Source organism: Natator depressus, chromosome 13, assembly GCF_965152275.1.
Source record: "Natator depressus isolate rNatDep1 chromosome 13, rNatDep2.hap1, whole genome shotgun sequence".
Lineage (NCBI taxonomy): Eukaryota > Metazoa > Chordata > Testudines > Cheloniidae > Natator > Natator depressus.
The window spans coordinates 3,136,416-3,154,399 of NC_134246.1; the positions used below are offsets into that span (position 1 = coordinate 3,136,416).

Consider the following 17,984-nt stretch of genomic DNA (forward strand, 5'->3'; position numbering starts at 1 on the left):
TGAGTAACTCCTCCCCAGCTCCAGCTAGCCCAGTCCCCGTGGTGGCTGTTGATTGTGGTAGGAGTGTGCTGACGTGAATGTTTATGAGACTAGCGCTCAGACCACAAGACTGGGAGCCAGGAACCCTTGAGTTCTGGTCCTGACCCTAATGCTCATTTATTGTGGAACCTTGGGCAAGTCACTTAGGCCCACATTTTAAACACCCTTCCCCCCCCACACACACTTTGTGTGCTCAAGCTGGGTCTGCTCAGAGGCAAATTCCGGATTTGTAGGCATGCTTTGGGCACACGCTCTGACAGGTGCTCCCATGCACACCCTCACTTCTCAGAGGAGCTTAAACAAACAACCGGTCTCTCATCTACCCCCCCACTCTGGGCCCACCCCCTGCTCAGGGGGATAAGGAGACTTTCCTGCTGCATGGGGATGTTGGGAGGATTCTTTAGACCACTTCCCGAGATGAAAGGCAGGAGGTACTGAAACAAGTCACCGTGTTGTTAGTCTTCAATTCTAGGGGAATTTTGTTTCGCTCTCACAATGCTTTTCCCATGCACAAAGAACAGGTTACTTCTCTAACTGGGTTCTGGTCTCCTGCACACCACCTCCTCATGGGATGGGGTGGCCCTGCCCTGCACAATCCATGCCTCAGTTTCCCTCCTTTCAGGGCACCTCAATAACCCCCCCAGCCTTTTCTCATTTATTATCCCAAACCAGCCCAAATAAAGTCCTCAAAGTCCATATAGTCACTCTTCCCTGCTCTCCATCAAGCCCCTCACAGGCTTGCCTGCCACACCTTTCCCTGGTTTGCCGGGCTGCCCCCAGTCCTACCAAGCTGGGGTCTTTTCTCGCTTACTGTCTCAGGGTCCCCTGCAGGAGCCTTCTACTGGCTGCTAAACTCTCTACCATAGCTCACTAGCCTTATCTACCCCAGTAGCCTGATTGAGCCACTTGACCCTTGTCATCATCTATGACCGTCTTCATTCTTCCACCCTGGGGAGGGGAGTTGGCTATGTCACAGGTGGGGCTGGGACCCATTTCCTTTTAAAGGGCCAGCAACCCCACAACTGCCTCGTTTTCAGTCTGGATGATCCTTAAGATGAAGGAAGCCAACATGCAAAGAAAGAATACATGTAAAGTCTCCGAGAGAAAGCGATGCAGTGATTCACTCATACAGTCTGCATCTGGACTGAACATAAAATGGCAGCTGCTTTGCAGCAAGGGGCCAAGGGCGGGGGATGGATATAGGGAAACTGAAAGGTGCCACACGCAGAAAACAGAATGATACGATCTCCTTTCAGTGACATAGCTACACAGAGTGGTCAGGGATTTGTACAGTGCCTAGCACCATGGGGTCTGGTCCGTGACTAAGGCTCCTAGGTGCTACGGTGACACAAATCATAGTAACAGCTAGCCGTGGGGCAGGGGGCTGACGGGCAAGCTGAGAAAGCTCAGGACGGATATCTTTCTAAAAACTCTGTTTTAGCTCCAGCACCAGATCCATGGGGGAGGTTCTCTGGCCTGGGCTATGCCATAGCCCAGATTAGGCGATCCTAATGGCCCCTTCTGGCTGAATGCTTTTCGAGATCGGCTTCATAATCAGCAGGGAGAGGGGAGCCCCCGCGGCTGGAAGGAGGTGACATTTCCAGCCCATTGGGCTCACACCTGGGCTGTGGGAAGCATCCCTGGCCCCTGAGCTGGAATGGCAGCCCCGTTTGGAAGTCCATCAGTAGCGGGGATTCTGAGGCAGGTTTCAAGGAGGCAGGTTGAGGGAAGGGAGCGATGGGAAGTAGCAGTACGGAAGACAAAGTTTGACAGAAAGCCGGAGGCCATGGGGGTGGGATGGGAAGCTGTCTCTGAGCCTGCAAGAGGAATTAAGGGGGATTTCCAGCTAATTCTTCTCCTCCAAGCACTTTGAGCTCTGCAAGGAGAGCGCTAAGAGGAAACTGATATATTGATTGGAGGAGGGGGTGGGGGGTGAGGCAGGAAGAGGGAGGGGGATGGGCCAGGTGGCCCAGAGGCTTATGGGAACCTGCTTATTGCAGGGAGATGCTTTTCTGGCCGGCTGTGGGGCCAGGTTCCATTTCCCTGGCCATTCAGCTCGGAGGCAGTGCGTTTAATTGGCACCGTCACGTTGCAGGGGTTAGAAACATCTCAGGAGTGAAGTGACAGCCTCATGTCTAAAGCTGTCTGAGGGGCGGACCTGCCCCCCCATCGCACCGGTGTCTGGGCACCTGGCAGACCAGTCCTCTGACAAGTCAACACATTCCACCTGGAAATCTCCAACCTTGATGGACACCCCCCAGCCCCCGTCTGATTACTAACACGGGGCACTTTCTCTAGCACCTTCCCCTCAGCGGATCTGGGGGTGCTTTGCAAATGCTACGGTGCAATTTAAGCCTCATGAGAGAGGTCAGTCTCATCGCTCTCATTGTGCAGATGGGGAAACTGGGGTGCAAAGCGGGGAAGAGACTCGCCCAAGGTGACCCTGCCAGTCAGTAACAGAGTGGGGAATAGAATCCAGGTCTCCTGACTTGTGGGGCTCGACTTAAGCAAAAAGCCACCCAGCCTCCCTGATTAGCTAATGGAGAGAGGAAGGACTGGCTGAGTGATTGCTGCAGTCACTTTCTCCAGCACACTGAGCCTGTGCTAGCCATGGACATGCTGCAGTTCTCCTGGGCTGACCCACTCTTTGCCCTTGTTCAATGGATTCAGTGCTCGATGGGTCGTTCGTGGCAGCCCCGGTGAGTGGCAAGGGGTCTAGCTCAGGGCGGAGAGAGGTGACACCACCTCTCAGTGCACCAAGCCCCTCACACCCCTGCACCCCGTCTGGACAGAGCTGCTGGGGCTCGGGGTGGGGTGGGAGGAGGGGTGGGCTTTCTGAGACCGGGCCAGTGCCTCAATCCTTCAAGGTAGGTCGGGCAAAACGCCCACTGAGCGGGGCTGTGATGGAGCAGGGACTGTATATGCTCTGCTGCTGTTTGTCGCCTGAGCAAGCTGCAGTCTCCTAACCTTGCCAGCCGTGTGCCAGCCCTAGAAGCAGCCCCCACACTCCCTGCCCCTCAGGGCACGAGGGGTCTGGCTGTATCCCCCCCCCCCGCTCTCTGCCCCTCAGGGCACGAGGGGTCTGGCTGTATCCCTCCCCCCCCCCCGCTTTCTGCCCCTCAGGGCACGAGGGGTCTGGCTGTATCCCCGCCTCGCTCCCTGGGAGAGAGGTGAAGGGGCTGAGGTTTCACTTGGGCACTGGGATAATGAAACACGGGGCGGCTGTGTGAGAGGGCTGGGGCTGCAAAGGAGAAGGCTCTGTGCCAGCAATGGGGAGGCTGCATGGAGAGGCGCAGAGGGGGAGCCTTGCGTGACAAGGAGTGGGAAGGTGAAGGTTTGGGGACGAGGCCTGTGGGGTTGGCTGGAGCGAAGCCAGGGTGCCTTTAGGAACCGGAGGGTGGGTTTGCAGAGCATGCTACAGCCATGAGCTCCCTCCTTGTTCCTCCCCACGCCCGGCCAGCGGAGAGTGCCCCAGGCTCTGCCCCCGGCTCTGCTAGGTGTTCCAGGGAAATTAGCCCCTCTCTGCCCCCTTCCCACGGGCAGCATGGGAACAGCTGGAGCCCCCCCAGGCCGCCTGTATCCTGTGTCTTTAAGGTAAAACAACAGACTGTCAGGGCCTAGCAGCTCATCTCCTGGAGGAGAAACAGATTGTGAGACAAAGAGCCAGGACAAAGGCTGAGCTGCCTGACGCCCCCTGGGGAAGAGTGTGTGTGAAAGTGGGGGGGGAGTGTCTGGGAAGGGTTGGTGGTGTGTGCGGGGGTGGCCCTGTGTGTGTGTTGTGGGGATTCTTTCTTTCCATGTGGAAGGTTGAATCTGTATCAAGCCACAGGATTTAACTGCCCCAGAGAGGGAAGCCCAGCCAAGCCGCCAGGGACTGCATTGGGCCCTCGGCCGTTACGTGGCCCCTTCAGCTCTCTCTGTGGCCTGGGGCTGCTGCCCATCTGGGAGTGAGAGCGGCTTGCCCCTGCGAGCGGGTAGCACCAGGCCCAGAGGAGGGACTGCAGCAGAGGGCTCTGGCAAACAGCTGCAGGAGGGGTGCCGGCTGCCTTGGCCCCATTACACCTGTGAGATCATTGAGGCCTAGGAGTGGCTGGACTGTGTCACCCGGGACAAGCTGGAGCCGGGCGTGCGTTTGTGCCTCCCTGCTAACGCGTCGGATGATTGTGGTAAGGCCCAGCCATTCTGCCTCCAACTGCTTCATAGAGATTTATGCATTTAGTCTCCTAATGCCCCTGTGAACTTGGAACCTTCACTCCCAATTCATAGCGGAGGAAACTGAGGCACGTGAAGGTAAGTGACTTGCCCAAGGCCCCCTTGCAAGTCTGTGGCAGAGCTGGCTCCTGTCCCGTTGCCTGAGTCTGATGCACCAGCCAGCACAGCCGCTCTGAGGGAGGGGTCGCTGGGCAGCGCTGGCACTTGCTGGCACTAGCTCCAGGCACGGGCAGGGCTCGGGAGTGATCAGCTCGGCCGGCCCGCACTGCCGCACACTCACCGATAGAGCCCAGCGCTGTGGGGACCCGGGGCGGGTTACCCCAGAGCAGGAGCAGCAATGGACACACACACTGGGCTGGGCTTTAGCAATAGAAACCATCCCCGGGCTGCTTGTGTGTGTGGACAAGGCCTGAGAGACCAGACCGGCCAAGCCTAGGGGAGTTTCCTTTTCTATCCAAAACTCGTCATCTCTCCAGGAGCCCTCTCCCGTGGCCTGAGTCTGCACCCGAGTCAGTCAGCAGAGGAGTAACCTGCACCCACCAAACCCACCTTGGTGTTTGCCCTGTGGATCGTTGCAGGTGCCAGGGGCTGGGCAAGGAATGGGCCAAGATACCTTTTGTGACGGCACCTTCTGCAGGCGCCGCTTGCCCTGGAGATTTCAGGCTGCTTGTGGGACAGCCAGGGTCCGGCAGGGCACTGCCATGAGGAAACTTGCAGCGGTGGAGTCCTGGCTGGCGCTGCTTGGGCACTGCCACATGGAGGCTGGCACTGCAGTGACTGGACAGTGGAAGTGCTTTGCCCGCAGCTGCAGTAACTGTCTCGGCATGGCTTCCCCAGGGGCCCCGGGTCTCTGTGCGGGACAGAGATCCTGCCCTCCTCTGCCTGCTGTATCCTCCTCTGGCTGAACACCCTGTAAATAGCCGACTCGGTGCCCTGATGCACTGTGGACAGGCAAAGGGTCAGAGCTGGTCCCATGCCCGACAGGTACAGAGGGTGGCAGGAGACTCCAGTGTGGAGTGGGGGACACTGGTCCCTCGCAGGGGTCAGCACTGGGCCTGCAACCTTCCCTCCCGCGTGTACAGGAGCTGGGCTTAGTCTCCAGCCCCTGGAGAGTTCTGGGCAGTGAGCTCCCTGCTTGTTCCAGCCTGGCATGGACCCGCTCCACCCCCTGAAGTCTAAAGACCCTGGTGGGTGGCGGACTGGCTCACGTCTCCTGGCTGCTCAGCCTTGATTCCTACAATTCTGTGTCAGCCTTTTCCAATCAAATCCAGAGCCCTGGACTGAGCCACAGCTGTCTCCTGGACCATGGAATCGTGCCCCTGCAGGCCACATCCAGCCAGGTCCCCCCACCCTTCTCTCCCTGAGGTGGCCCCCCAGCCGCCCTTCCCTTCTGCCTGACTCGCCCCCCGGGGCACACGCTGTGTTTCTCCGCTGCCAAGGAGCAGTTGGAATGCCAGGTGCACTCGCGGCCTCCCAGCCCTCACGGTGTGCCAGCAGCGGCCTCTTGTGCCGCAGGGTGACAGCCGATCCTGGCCCCTTGCTTGGCAAACCCAGTGCCGTAAGCCACCGTCTCAGCAGCCTGGGCAGAGTTTCCCTCTACTGCTGCACACCTCGTGGCTAACGGCAGGGCAGGACCCTAGCACCAGCCCTGCATCTCTGCCCCAAGGGCAGTTCCTCTGTAATGCAGTGCTACCCTGGCCTGTGGGTGGGTGGGTGGGGCTGGGCACAGGGCCTGGGGTCCTTGAACATATGGCATTGAGTTCCAATGTGGAGCTTAGAGGAAACGTACAGTTGTGTGTGTGTGTGTGTGTGTGTGTGTAGCAAAGGGTGGGAGCTTAGGATGTGGTTGGGGACCTGGGTTCTATTCTCATCTCTGCCACTGACTCGTGTGACCATAGGCCTCTCAGAGCCTCAGTTTCTTCCCCTGTACCCTGGGGATGATCAGACCAGCTGGCTGGGGCCTTGTGCGTAGAGGTGCATGCATGAGATGTGCCAGCAATGTGAGTGCGAAAGCCTGACATGGCTCCGCGATGCGAGCGTGGCCCTGTAGCTGGTGTGAAAAGGGTGTAAAGAGAAGCGTCCGCCTAGGTAGCGCTCTGCCTCCCTGTGCTTACACTGGTCCAGAACACATTGTTCTGCGCTCCTTGTGCCCCCACGGTACCGCTCGAGCACACAGGGTGTTACAGGGCTGTGCACACGGCAGACAACCGCCCTCCACTTCCGCCAGGCACCAACACGCGCCTGAAGCCGCTGGAACGGTCACATCCCAGCAGGGGACCCAGCTCATTAGCCAGGTCAGTCCAGCGTGCTGGCCGTTTAGAGCAACTAGCCAAACTTGCTTCAAACACCAGCTCCGCAGCGGCAGGGCCATCACCTGGAATCACGCTGTCGCGCGTGGGACGAGCGGCTCAGGTCAGCCAGCTGCAGAGCACTCGGGACGCAAAGGCCCGTCTGTGGCTGGATCAGCCGCCTGATGGTCATCGGTCGCCTGTAACAGCTCCTGTGCAGTGCAGACCCCAGGCCTCATTCTGCTCTTCGTGACACCAGGGACCCGCTGACTGCCCCGGTACGACAGAGTCAAGGCCGGTTCGTAGAGTGTCCCCAGACTGCAGGTTAGTGCCCGCATGCTGGGTGTGAGTGTGCGTGCGCCCGTACACACGCGCACGCTGAAGCCGTGGAGTCACCCCAGAATTACATCAGGTGCGGTAACGGCAGGCAGGGATCCCAAGCCTGGATTTCACACGTGTCTTGGGCATCTGAGACCATCCTCTGGGCTGGCCTACATAGAACCACGTGTACTGCAGAGCTTTGGAGCTGGAGGAGGGAACGAGGGGTTGGGCTGGGGCTTTATGGCAGGGCAGAAGGCACATCTGGTGTGGGGGCACAGGGCTCACGCCCGGGGTGGGGGTACAAAGCCTCATGCCCGGGGTGGGGGCACAGGGCTCACGCCCAGGGTGGGGGTACAAAGCCTCAGGCCCGGGGTGGGGGTACAAGGATCACACCCAGGGTGGGGGCACAGGGCTCACGCCCAGGGTGGGGGTACAAAGCCTCAGGCCTGGGGTGGGGGTACAGGGCTCACGCCCGGGGTGGGGGTACAAAGCCTCAGGCCCAGGGTGGGGGTACAAAGCCTCAGGCCCGGGGTGGGGGTACAGGGCTCACGCCCGGGGTGGGGGTACAAGGGCTCATGCCCGGGCACTGGGGTTTGGGCTCCACGTCAGCAGCTTTGGAAAAACGTGCTGCAGGATCAAAATGCCAGGAACCCCCTAGCGCTTCATTGCAGCCCAGGATGTCGCCCCCCCCCCACCCCATGCCCAGCCAGGTGAGCTGTAAGGCAGGGGGGTTCCCTTCCTCTGGGGAGTCCAGCCCGGCTGCCAGCCCATCCCCGCCAGCCGCGCTGCCCAGGCCAGCTCCGAGGGTGGGCGCTATGCCATTGCAAGGGAGCAGGTTGCACTAAAGGGCCTGGTTGAGCAAAGTGTCCCCAGGGGAGGCTCGCCCAGGTACCCCCACACCAGAGCGTTACTCCCCAACCCCTGCACATGGCTCCCTGGGGATTAGACCCTTTCTTCCTTGGCATGGAGCTCCCGGTGCTCAGGGCTGTTTCCTCTGGCCCCATCCGTTGCCGGCTGGCATTTCTGAGCCCCAGGCCCCGTTCGCCCCCGCAGCACGACCCGGCCTGACGCCGGGGGAGCGGCTGGAGTTGCTCCCCATGTTCAGACTCGGTGCACAAGACCACCCTGGGCCTTCTCTGTGGGTGGGGGACACGTCGGCCCGCAGGGGTGCACGTGAGAATGCAGCCAGCTCCCCCTCCTGCCCCGCACACTCTCCGGCTGGAGCAGGCTGAGGGGCGGGGGCCAGCCTGTGAGCAGATGGGTGAGCAGCCAGGCGGCTCCCTCGCTGCTCGAGGCCGCAGGGGGATCTCTGCCTCGAAACTGGGATGTCCAGGTGGTGCCGGCCCTTTCTGGCCAGCTGCAGCCTGGGAGCCGTGGGACAGAGCGGGGGGCTGCGGGGAGGCCCCGGCCCTGGGCGTTTTGCATCTCAATGCCGCCCGCCACAGGGGCACAAAGGAGGCTGAGTCGGTGGCTTATTAGCTCCGAGTTAATTAGCCAAGAAGCCCCCAGTTGGGGGAGGGGAGCAAGGCACACCCTGGTGGCGGGAGGTGTAGAAGAAATGAGTCTTTCCCCCCAACCCGGGAGGTGCAGTGGATGTTGTTCGTACCCTCCATGCCAGAGGCAAACGACAGGGGATCCCTCGCCCATGGGGCGCGAAGCTATAGCGGGATATGGGGAAAGCGCCGCACTGGGCCAGGGGTGCCAAGGGGGGGATGTGACAGAGGCGGGACTCTCCTTCCTTCCACCAGAGGCGTCCGTCTGTCCCATATTGTAAAGGCTGGGACTCCCCACGCCCACACTGAAACACCCAACTCCCTTACTGCCTTTAGCAACCTGTGCAATATGCCCCCGGAGGCTGGGGGGCCCCCCCCAAGGCACCACTGACCACAGGTTTCTACTGCCCCCTGGTGGCTATCAGGGAGAAGGGCCTGCCACCCAGGCGGGAGCGGCTGGTGAGATGCTCTCTGCTCCCCAGCCTTGGGAAGGGAGGCTGCTGGCCTCTCTAGGCAGCCCTGCTCCCTGGGACGCTGCTGGGTGCGTGCTCCGGGCAGCCAGCAAACCCGCCTGCACAGCCGGCGCCCGCTTTTTGCTGGAAGGGAATTGTGCGCTGCTGGGGAAGCGGCTGGCGCGGGGCCCTCGCTCCAATTCATCCTGAGCGTTTGTAGGGCAGTAGCACTTCCCGGCCCCCGCCAGGGGCCCGCTGGGCGAGGGGCACAGCCACGCCTAGCCCAAAGAGCAGACAGCTGCACACAGGCAGGGGGTGCGGGGGGTGCACAGCCTTTGCCTGTGTTTGGGGGCATCGCGGCAGGATTTCTCTGCCAGTACATCCCGCTGGGGGAGGAACACTTGCTGACCCCCCTCCCCCAGCTGCCTCCAGGCCCAGGCTCATTAGAGACTGGTGCAACAGTGTGGCGAGGTGGGGGCCCTTCCGTCTCCCCCCCGCCCCCGATCCTGTGAGCAGCAATCTCCTGGCTGCTGCACTGCTCCTATGGTAACTGGGTCACCCTGTGTCTCCCTTTGCTGGGGCTGCTGCTTCTGCCAACTCCCCTCCCCACCCCGTGATTGATGATCTGAGCAATGCAGCTGACACCCCGCTCCCTAATTGTGATTAACTGCGGGGGGGGACGGGGCTCCCTCCGCCATTGTCTGGCTCCCTCTCCCCCTTTCCAAGGAGCAGGGTGTCCGTGCGCCATCAGGGGGGTGGGGGAGTCGGCGGTAGAACAGCTGCACGCCGGGGCGAGGCTGCCCATGTTGGGGGAGGGGAAGGGATGCCCCTCCGCGCCTCATTCCCGGAGGACTGAAGATGCTGCAAATCAACCATGAAAGAATTAACGTGTGCATGCTCCAGCTGACTGCGGAAGGACGGGTTCCAGGGGCTGAGCCGCTGGGCACAGGCTCTCACAGAACCCAGCATGGCAGGGGCACGGGGGCAGGGCTTGCTGCCAGCGCTCGGCCCCCCCACGTGCTCCGACAGCAGGACCAGGGGGGTTAAGTGCCCCTTCCCTTGCAGTCACAGCTGACCTTTTTCTGGCCTCCTGCATGAGGGTTACAAGGAAGGTTCGCAGATCGGGGGAGACGTGATTAATTAAGCCCCTGAACTTGGCTCTCCTCTCCCATCCACCAGCACAGCGCTATCGGGGCACCCTCATTTGCAGCTCTGTCAGGCCCCTGGCCTTTACCTCGCTCCCAGAAGAACTGCTCCCCGAGGTGCCCTACACACTGGGAGCTGTAAGGGGCCGCTTCCTTGGGGGCTAAAATGCAGCCAGCTCTGGGTAGGATCTCCCAGCAACAGTGTTTGGGACAGGACGGGAAGAGGTCCAAATATACGCCATTCAAAAGGCAAAGACCTGCAGGTACCGGAGCCAGGACATGGGGCTCGGGTGAGCTCTTGAATGACCAGGACCCCAGGCTCATTTGTGGGCCCTCTGAACACACAGACCAGGGCACTGGATCATCTGGGACTCAATATCACTTTCCTTAGCAGTGTCCCATGCAAGAATTGACTGGGCCTGGCCCAGCTTAGCTGCAAATCCAGCCAGCCCCCAGCCCAAGGTGGCAATGGCCATTTATTCTCCTGCAGGCCTGCACCCTGCTCGACCTCCATACCCAGCGTTGTAGCCGGGACAACCAGCATTAGGCCTGACCAGCCCACCTCTGCCTTCTCTCTCTGCTCTCTCGGGCTGCAGTGACGCCTGGTGGAACAAGCTGCACTGTGGGTTCCGAGGTTGTCCCAGTCAGGGTGAAGATCCACAGCGGAGCGCTGTATGCAAAGCCCATGTCCTATTCAGAGTCAGGAAGGCCTCTCCCTTATGCTCACAAACCTACAGGATTCTTGCAAGTGCCCGGCATGACTGGCACAGGGCTGCCCTGTGTATCAGTCACCTTGTCCTTTGCACAGGGATGTTTGTGGGATGCAGCTCCTGGCAGGGCTGGATTCACCCCATACAACGTGGCCATGGCAGAACCGGGTGAAGCTGGTTTTCACCTGGCAGATGCAGTGCGACTCAGGGGAGTTGAGTGACCTGGGGGCGGGGGGTGCCGCTCTAGACAGCACCTTTCACAAATTTAAGGCGCGTCACAGAATTACAAATGATGCCAGAGAAATGCAGCCACGTCTGGGGTGGGAAATAACAATACCAACAACACTACGCTAGAGTTCAGGACAGGAAGTGAAGAAGAAGAATATATCCCATTGACACGAGAGGGGAGTTTAGGTAGGAATGACACCCAGGAATCTGGCCAGGATGCCAGGGTTGGCAAATACACTGGGCTTTTCAGTGGCTACAGGGGGTCAAGGCCTGACTTTTCCATCTCATCTGCAGCTGGTACCATCCACATCATGCCATCCGTTAACCCTAAGCATTCCTTACTCTGAATGGGATTTACAGAGGAATCCCACTAGCATCACTTAGGCTTTTCGGATGAGAGGTCTCTATCCTGCTACTTGTCCATCCTGGCTCAGCTTTAGCTAGCAACGCAGCTCTGAGCAGCTCCCAGCCTGGGGCAGTCTGGAGTCTCCCCCTCTGTTGTGGCTCTCGGACGGATGTGTTCAAAGAGGAGATGGAATTGTTTGGGCTGCTTTCGGGACAGGCGTATGTGCTTTATGTCCAAGCAGAGACAGGCCTGACCCCAAGGGGGCAGCACACAGTGTCTGTCTGCGCCAATAATCTTGCAAATTAAAGATTCCAAGCTCCGAATTTCACTGTTGTTGCCCCATAAGGTGGGAATTGCAGAGAATTGCACAGATCCTGGTCTGATCTGGTTCCCGATCTCAATTTATCTGACCAGTTTGAGGCAATGGTTCCCACTTTGACACCTCTCTTGCAAAAGAGAGATATTCCATTTGATACCTGGAAAGATACTGAATCAAATTATTAAACAATCCATTTGTGAGTACCTAGAGGATAACAGGGTGGTAAGGAATAGCCAACATGGATTTTTCAAGAACAAGTCATGCCAAACCAACCTAATTTCCTTCTTTGACTGGGTTACTGGCCTAGTGGATGGGGGAAGCTTGTAGACGTGAGATATCTTGATTTTAGTAAGGCATTTGACACAGTTGCACATGACAGTCTCTTAAGCAAACTAGGGAAATGTGGTCTAGATGAAATTACTATAAAATGGATACAAAACTGGTTGCAAGATCGTACTCAAAGAGTAGTTATCAGTGGTCTACTGTCAAACTGGGTTGGGGGGGGACATATTTAGTGGGGTCCCGCGGGGTTCTGGTGCTATTCAATATTTTCATGAACAACTTGGCTAATACAGTGGAGAGCGTGCTTATAAAATGTGCAAACGACACCAAGCTGGGAGGGGTTGCTAGCTCGTTGGAGGGCAGGATTAGAAATCACAATGACCATGGCAAATTGGAGAATTGGTCTGAAATCAACAAGATGAAATTCAATAAAGACAAGTGCAAAGTACTACACAAAGGAAGGAAAAATCAAATGTACAACTACAAAGTAACAGCCAGGGAACAGCCAGCAAGGTGGTCGTCCTGCTGAAGAGGAGCCGGGGGTTCCAGTCGCTCACAGATTGAATGAGTCAACACTGTGCTGCAGTTGTGAAAAAGGGCAAAGCTAATGCCGTTCTGGGGTGTATTAGCAGGCATGTCACAGGTAAGACACAGGAGGTCATTGTCCTGCCCTACTTGCCATTGGGGAGGTCTCAGCTGGAGTCCTGTGCCCAGTTTTGGGGACTGCACTTTGGGAGAGATGTGGACAAACCGGAGAGTGTCCAGAGGAGAGCAAAAAAAATGACCAAAGGTTGAGAAAACCTGACCTGTGAGGAAAAGTTAATAAAACTGGGGAGGTTTCGTCTTGAGAAAAGATGACAGAGGGGGACCTGAGAACAGTTTTCAAACCTGTTAAGGGCCAGTGTAAAGAGGACGGTGACCAGGTGTTCTCCATGGCCACTGAAGGTAGGACAAGAAGAAATGGGCTTAGTCTGCAGGCAGGGAGATTTAGGTTAGATATTGGGAAAACTTTCTAACTCTAAGGGTAGTTTAATTATGGAACAGGCTTCCAAGGGAGGTTGTGGAATCTCCGTCAGTGGAGGTTTTTAAGAGGAGGTGGGACAAACACCTGTCAGGGATGGTCGAGGTTTACTTGGTCCTGTCTCAGCCCAGGGGCCTGGTCTAGATGACCTCTCGAGCTCCGCTCCAGCCCTACGTTTCTATGATTTCTCTAGTTCCCTAAACTCCAGCAGGAATGTTATGAGTGTCTCAGAACTATAGAATGGAAACCACTCAGTAAAATTTCAGATGAAAGGGAACTGGGACAGGAGGAGATGGGAAGAGAAAGAAGGAAGAAGTGATCCATCTAACTCAATCGGGAGAAATAAAAGTTGACTCCAGCTGCTTTATCGAGGCAGGTGACACAGACCCAGGGCACACCACGGGGAGCGGAGCCAATGTGCGCAACCAGATGTCAGGCTTGAGCAGAGCTGGAACAAGGAGAGAGTCACTTGCCTCCCAGAAAGCACACAGACTGGGTTACCCTGGGTACAGCACCTGAACTGATGCCCTGGGTCAGCGAGATGTGGGGAATGCTCCATCCAGAGCCTGCCGGCCACGCTGGATGGAGATGGATACACTGTGTTTTGTAGGGGGACCCCGCCGTGCACAAGAGACCCCTTGAGTACAATCTGTCCATGCACTGGGCAGAGCTGAGAGCTAGTTGCTTCCTCCCAGATCACCTGCACTGACTCGTTTTGCTTTAAACTTCCCAAGAGAAACCACCACTCCCCTAGCCTGTCAGGGAGGGCTTGAGGGGCAGCTGTGGCATCCGTTCAGCTGTGTGGGTCCATTGTCCTTGTGCAGCCAAAGCACAGTGGGCGTCGACCCTGGAGCCAGCACTGTTTGCATGACTGGTTGGGGTGTGCTTTGGCATGCAGTGTTCGGAGAATATGGGCTGCAGCATGGACATCCATCAAGCTCACGAGATCGGGGCGGAGGTGTTTTATGCCCAGTATGGAAGTCACTGGAGTCCGTGATGTCCTTGGCCAGCAAGTCCCTTGCCACAGCTCCTCCCCAGAGCACCTCCCCTGGCCCAGGCTCACGCTGGACACTGCAGGCTGCAATAGTCAGCAGATTTGAAGAAGCTATAGACGTTCACCAAGGGGAACATGATAAGGGCCCCCGTCAGAGACCCCAGCTGCTCTACTGCCCCATACCACACGAGGGCGCTGTGGCTCTGGCTCCGCAGGATCACCCCGGTCATCACCTTCACGTAACTGAGGCTCCCCATGAAGAACACCCAGGAGATGACCTGTCAGAACAGAAAGAGAATCCCCGGGTTGGGTCGCAGATTCCTGGCAGCAGCCGTTTGGACAGGGTTGGGGGCTGGGAGTGGGGACAGGCTGAGAGCGGGGGAGAAGGGGAAGGCACTGGTGCGGGATCCTGGAGCCGAAACAGAAGGGACGGTAGCAAAGACCTTCCAGAGATCGGGGGTAGGGGGAGACTTCAGCGCCAGCTACTTACAATGATAGCTTGCCCCCAAGCCGCATGTTGCAGGAGGGGGCACGGGCTCATGACAGCCATGGCCATGTTATAGGCCCCAAATCCTGTCCCGGCCACGGAGAGCACCCCCAGCAGGGTCAGAGACCTGTGTGAGACACACAAAGAGTGACTCCCAGCCGGGCATCCGCACAGCTGCCCCGGCTCAGCCCACCCTGCCCTGCAAAGTCTGCTGGAGTTACAGCTCCCAGAACTTGCTGGGCCCAGACATGGACGAGTCCTGCCCACTGCATGGAGACTGAGAACTGCCTCGGTCTGCCTGTCCGACATCTGGGCAGCTCCGAGGGCCTGCAGGCAGGAGAGCAAAGGGTTAAGGGGACAAGCAAACTCCCCTGGTATTTCTGGGGGGTGTGTGTCTTTCCTGAAGCAGTAAATACCTCTGCTGCTTTGCTGACTGGGCTGTGACCTGCGGCTCACACAGGTACCAGGGTCAGCAAGGGCTTCCCAGCCAGAGCCAGCTGCCCTTTGGGTCTGTGATCCCCACCTCTCCCCTGGGCTTAGCAAGAGGAGAGCTCAGAACTAGAGATGGCAGGGCATGGCTCAGGGCAGGGAAAGTGTGTCTGTAATATTCCCCGGTTGCCAAGGGAGTGAACCACAGGAACTGAGTTTGTATCGGTTTGCGTTTCACTCCCCTGGAGACCTGAAAAGCCCCAGAGATGCGTCTGGGACAGTGAGTGGAGCTGGGAGAGCCATTTGTCCCCAGGAACGACCCCGATTTCCAAACCTGGCGGCCTAGCATTCGGCTCTGTCCTAAATCCACGCTGACTTGCTGAAGTGCTGAGCAAACGCGGGGGGAAATCAAGGCACTTACGGACACCTAGATACAGACTCAGGAGCCTAACTCTAGACTCCCATAACTGCCTCTCCTGGCCAATGGTCCCTACATATGCAGCCGCTGTGTGGCTGGCGAGGGGTTGTCTCAGCGGCCCTGATTCCCGTCGGCGGCATTTAGTGTCCATGAGGGGGTGCTGAACAGTCTGGATGGGTGAGAAGCCCCTGTGGGTTCGGGTGTCGCCCAACCCGGCTCACTGTGGGAGTTGTAACTCAGGTGCTGTTTGTGCTGCTGAGGGCGTTGTGGGTGCACCTACCTGCTGGGCAGAAACATGGCGATGGTGCAGGCGAGCGGGTTAGCCATGGAGCTCAGGGTTGCAGAGAGGTGGTAGGCCATGTTTCCATAGGGCAAGCAGGAATAGGCTTGCACGGATGGCAGGATCCCGTTGGTTAGGGAGTTCACCCAGGCAACAAGGAGGTAGATGAAGGCAAACTTGGCCAGAGAGTAGGTAACCTTTGGGTCTGTACGATGGGATCCCTTGTCGGAGCCAGCTGCCTTTCCTCCCCTTGGGGAGTCTCCTCCCCCAGATAGCCTGGGCCCATCCCCAGGGGCTTCCTGGAGTGAGTAGAGGGTGATGTTACTAGGACACAAATTTTGTCTCGACAGCTCCCACACCTTGGGCAGCCTGGTGAGGAAGAAGAAGGCTACCAAGCAGGCGACCATCATGGCGGTCAGGAGGAGGAAGAAGACCAGGGTGGTGAAGTTGGCTGGGAGATACTGGGTCTCCATTTGGAACTGGCTGCCCTCGGAGGTGTTGTTGCCCATGGTTACGTTGGCGACCCGGGTGACGTTGATGCACTTGGTGATGCCGGCGCCCTGGGCCAGGGCAATGAGGGCTGGGAGGAACCCGCTGAGCCCTTCCCCCATGAAGAAGGTGGCGACGTAGCGGGGCTGCAGCCGCGCCATGAAGGGCAGGAAGGTGACTGAGGAGGTGCAGTCCACCAGTGCCAGGCAGAAGGCGAGGCCAAAGAAGGCCATGCTGTGCGGCTCCCCAGCGATGGGGGAGGTAAAACCCCACAGGAAGGCCAGGAGCAGGCAGGCCAGGGCTCCCACGATCACCACGCCATAGATGACGGCCACTTCGCTCAGCAGGCCGGGCTTGAACCTGTGCAGCAGGGTGACCAGCAGCGGCCCCACGTTGGCCAGCTGGATGATGATGGTGATGTAGGAGGGCAGGTACCACTGCTCAGGCAGCTTGGTCACCAGCAGGGGCAGCTCCACCCACAGGCCATTGAGGGCTGCCCAGGAGCCCATCCCGAAGACGCACGCCAGCAGGTGGGTGAGCAGCGCCATCGCTTGGCCAGCGCCGGCCACTCTGGCCTGGCAGGGACCCAGAGAATGGAGCCAGGCTGCCTCTGGGGAGGAAAGAGGGGGAAGGGGGGCTTTGCTACTTCCTCAGGGACAGTTGACTCCAGCCCCGGGCCCCTCCCACTCCGTACAGCCCTGCTCTCCTCCACCCCGCTCCTCGGCGGCCACAGGACTGCTCTGAAAGTGCCTCAGGAAGGTGGAAGAAAGGCAAACTGACTAAGCGTTTTATGGGGCAAATTCTATTCAACTGGCTTGAGACCCTCAACAAGCCAAGCACACAGTGCTGACCCTGTGGAACTCCAGGCCACCGGATCCCACTGAGGCTGGAGCTGGGCCCTCCCAACAGGGCTGGGCATTTCTAGTGAGAATGAGGGCCGCCCCAGCTGCAGGAGAGAGGACATGGCATTCTCCAAGGGCTGTGAACTCTCTGGCCTCAGAGCTATGAGGAGGCCAGGAAGAGGCTACCCCTGCAGGCAGTTATCTCCTCACTGCCTCCCGCTGGCTTCACTCAGGCCACTGGCCACTGTTGGAGCCAAGGAACTGGGTGAGATGCAGCCCTGGACTGGCAATGCCTGCCTTCCTACTCCCCTGGCCCCCCACCAGCCCTGAGACAAAGGGGAGAGGTGGGCTCTCTTACCTTGCACCGTGAAGAATGGCAGAGGGCCCTCAAAGGCAGCTGATCAATGATCCTGGGGGTTGTGTCAAAGCTTGGGTCCTGGCAACTTCCTTTTCCATTGGAGGGGGCCCTGCAGGCTGCCACCCCCTATCTACCTGCCGGCAGCCGGACGAGGACAATGCAGGCCCCTTCCCCAGCTCCAGCCTGAGTCGGAGTTTATCACGGAACAAACAGAGGCGCAATGGGCCCCGCTGCATGCGATGCCAGGAGGAGCTAAGTTGCGAGTAAGGCAGGTGAATTCAAATGTCTGGTGTGCTGCCCGCAGCTCCACCCTGAAACCAGAGCCTGCCTATTCCAGAAGAGCTGAGTCAGTCGCCCTTTCCCTGGCCTTGATCTGCTCCTCCCCAGCTCAGCCTGCCCTGCCAAGCCGGGCCCAGAACCCTGCCGGGAGCAGAGCCGCTGAGCAGGCCCCCTGGAGATGCGGGGATCCTGGGTTGCTGGTTCAGGCAATGCTGCCAGAACTGCAGACTCCCCACCACCCCACCGACGTCAGGGGGACCCGGCGTGGCCAGATGGTGCTTACGGCTCCTGCCCCAGTGCCACTGAGAACAAGAGGCCTCATGCTGGCTGGGAGCTGGCTGGGGTTAGTGACTCGAGCTGGGGGTCAGGACTGCTCATCCTCTCCCTCCTTCTCCCCCTCCCCCTCCCCCCCCCCCCCGCAGTTGAGACATGTCTGACGTTCTCATATTTTACAGGAGTCTGGAGTGGCTGATTCCCCTAGTTCTCTCCCTCTGGGGAGATCGCGGTGGTTGCAGGGAGACAAGGACACGTGGTGCGTGTTGGGCCAGCAGG

At 58.7% G+C, this 17,984-nt stretch overlaps 1 protein-coding gene across 1 annotated transcript; it reads right to left on the reverse strand.

The window, feature by feature from the left end:
- Window positions 1–13,915: 13,915 nt before the first annotated feature.
- Window positions 13,916–16,501, reverse strand: SLC52A3 (solute carrier family 52 member 3). The gene is made up of 3 exons (XM_074969656.1): window positions 15,465–16,501; window positions 14,341–14,464; window positions 13,916–14,128 (listed from the first exon to the last, which is right to left on the reverse strand). Exons 1-3 carry the CDS (start codon window positions 16,499–16,501, stop codon window positions 13,916–13,918), a joined length of 1,374 nt encoding a protein of 457 aa, XP_074825757.1.
- Window positions 16,502–17,984: the final 1,483 nt, after the last annotated feature.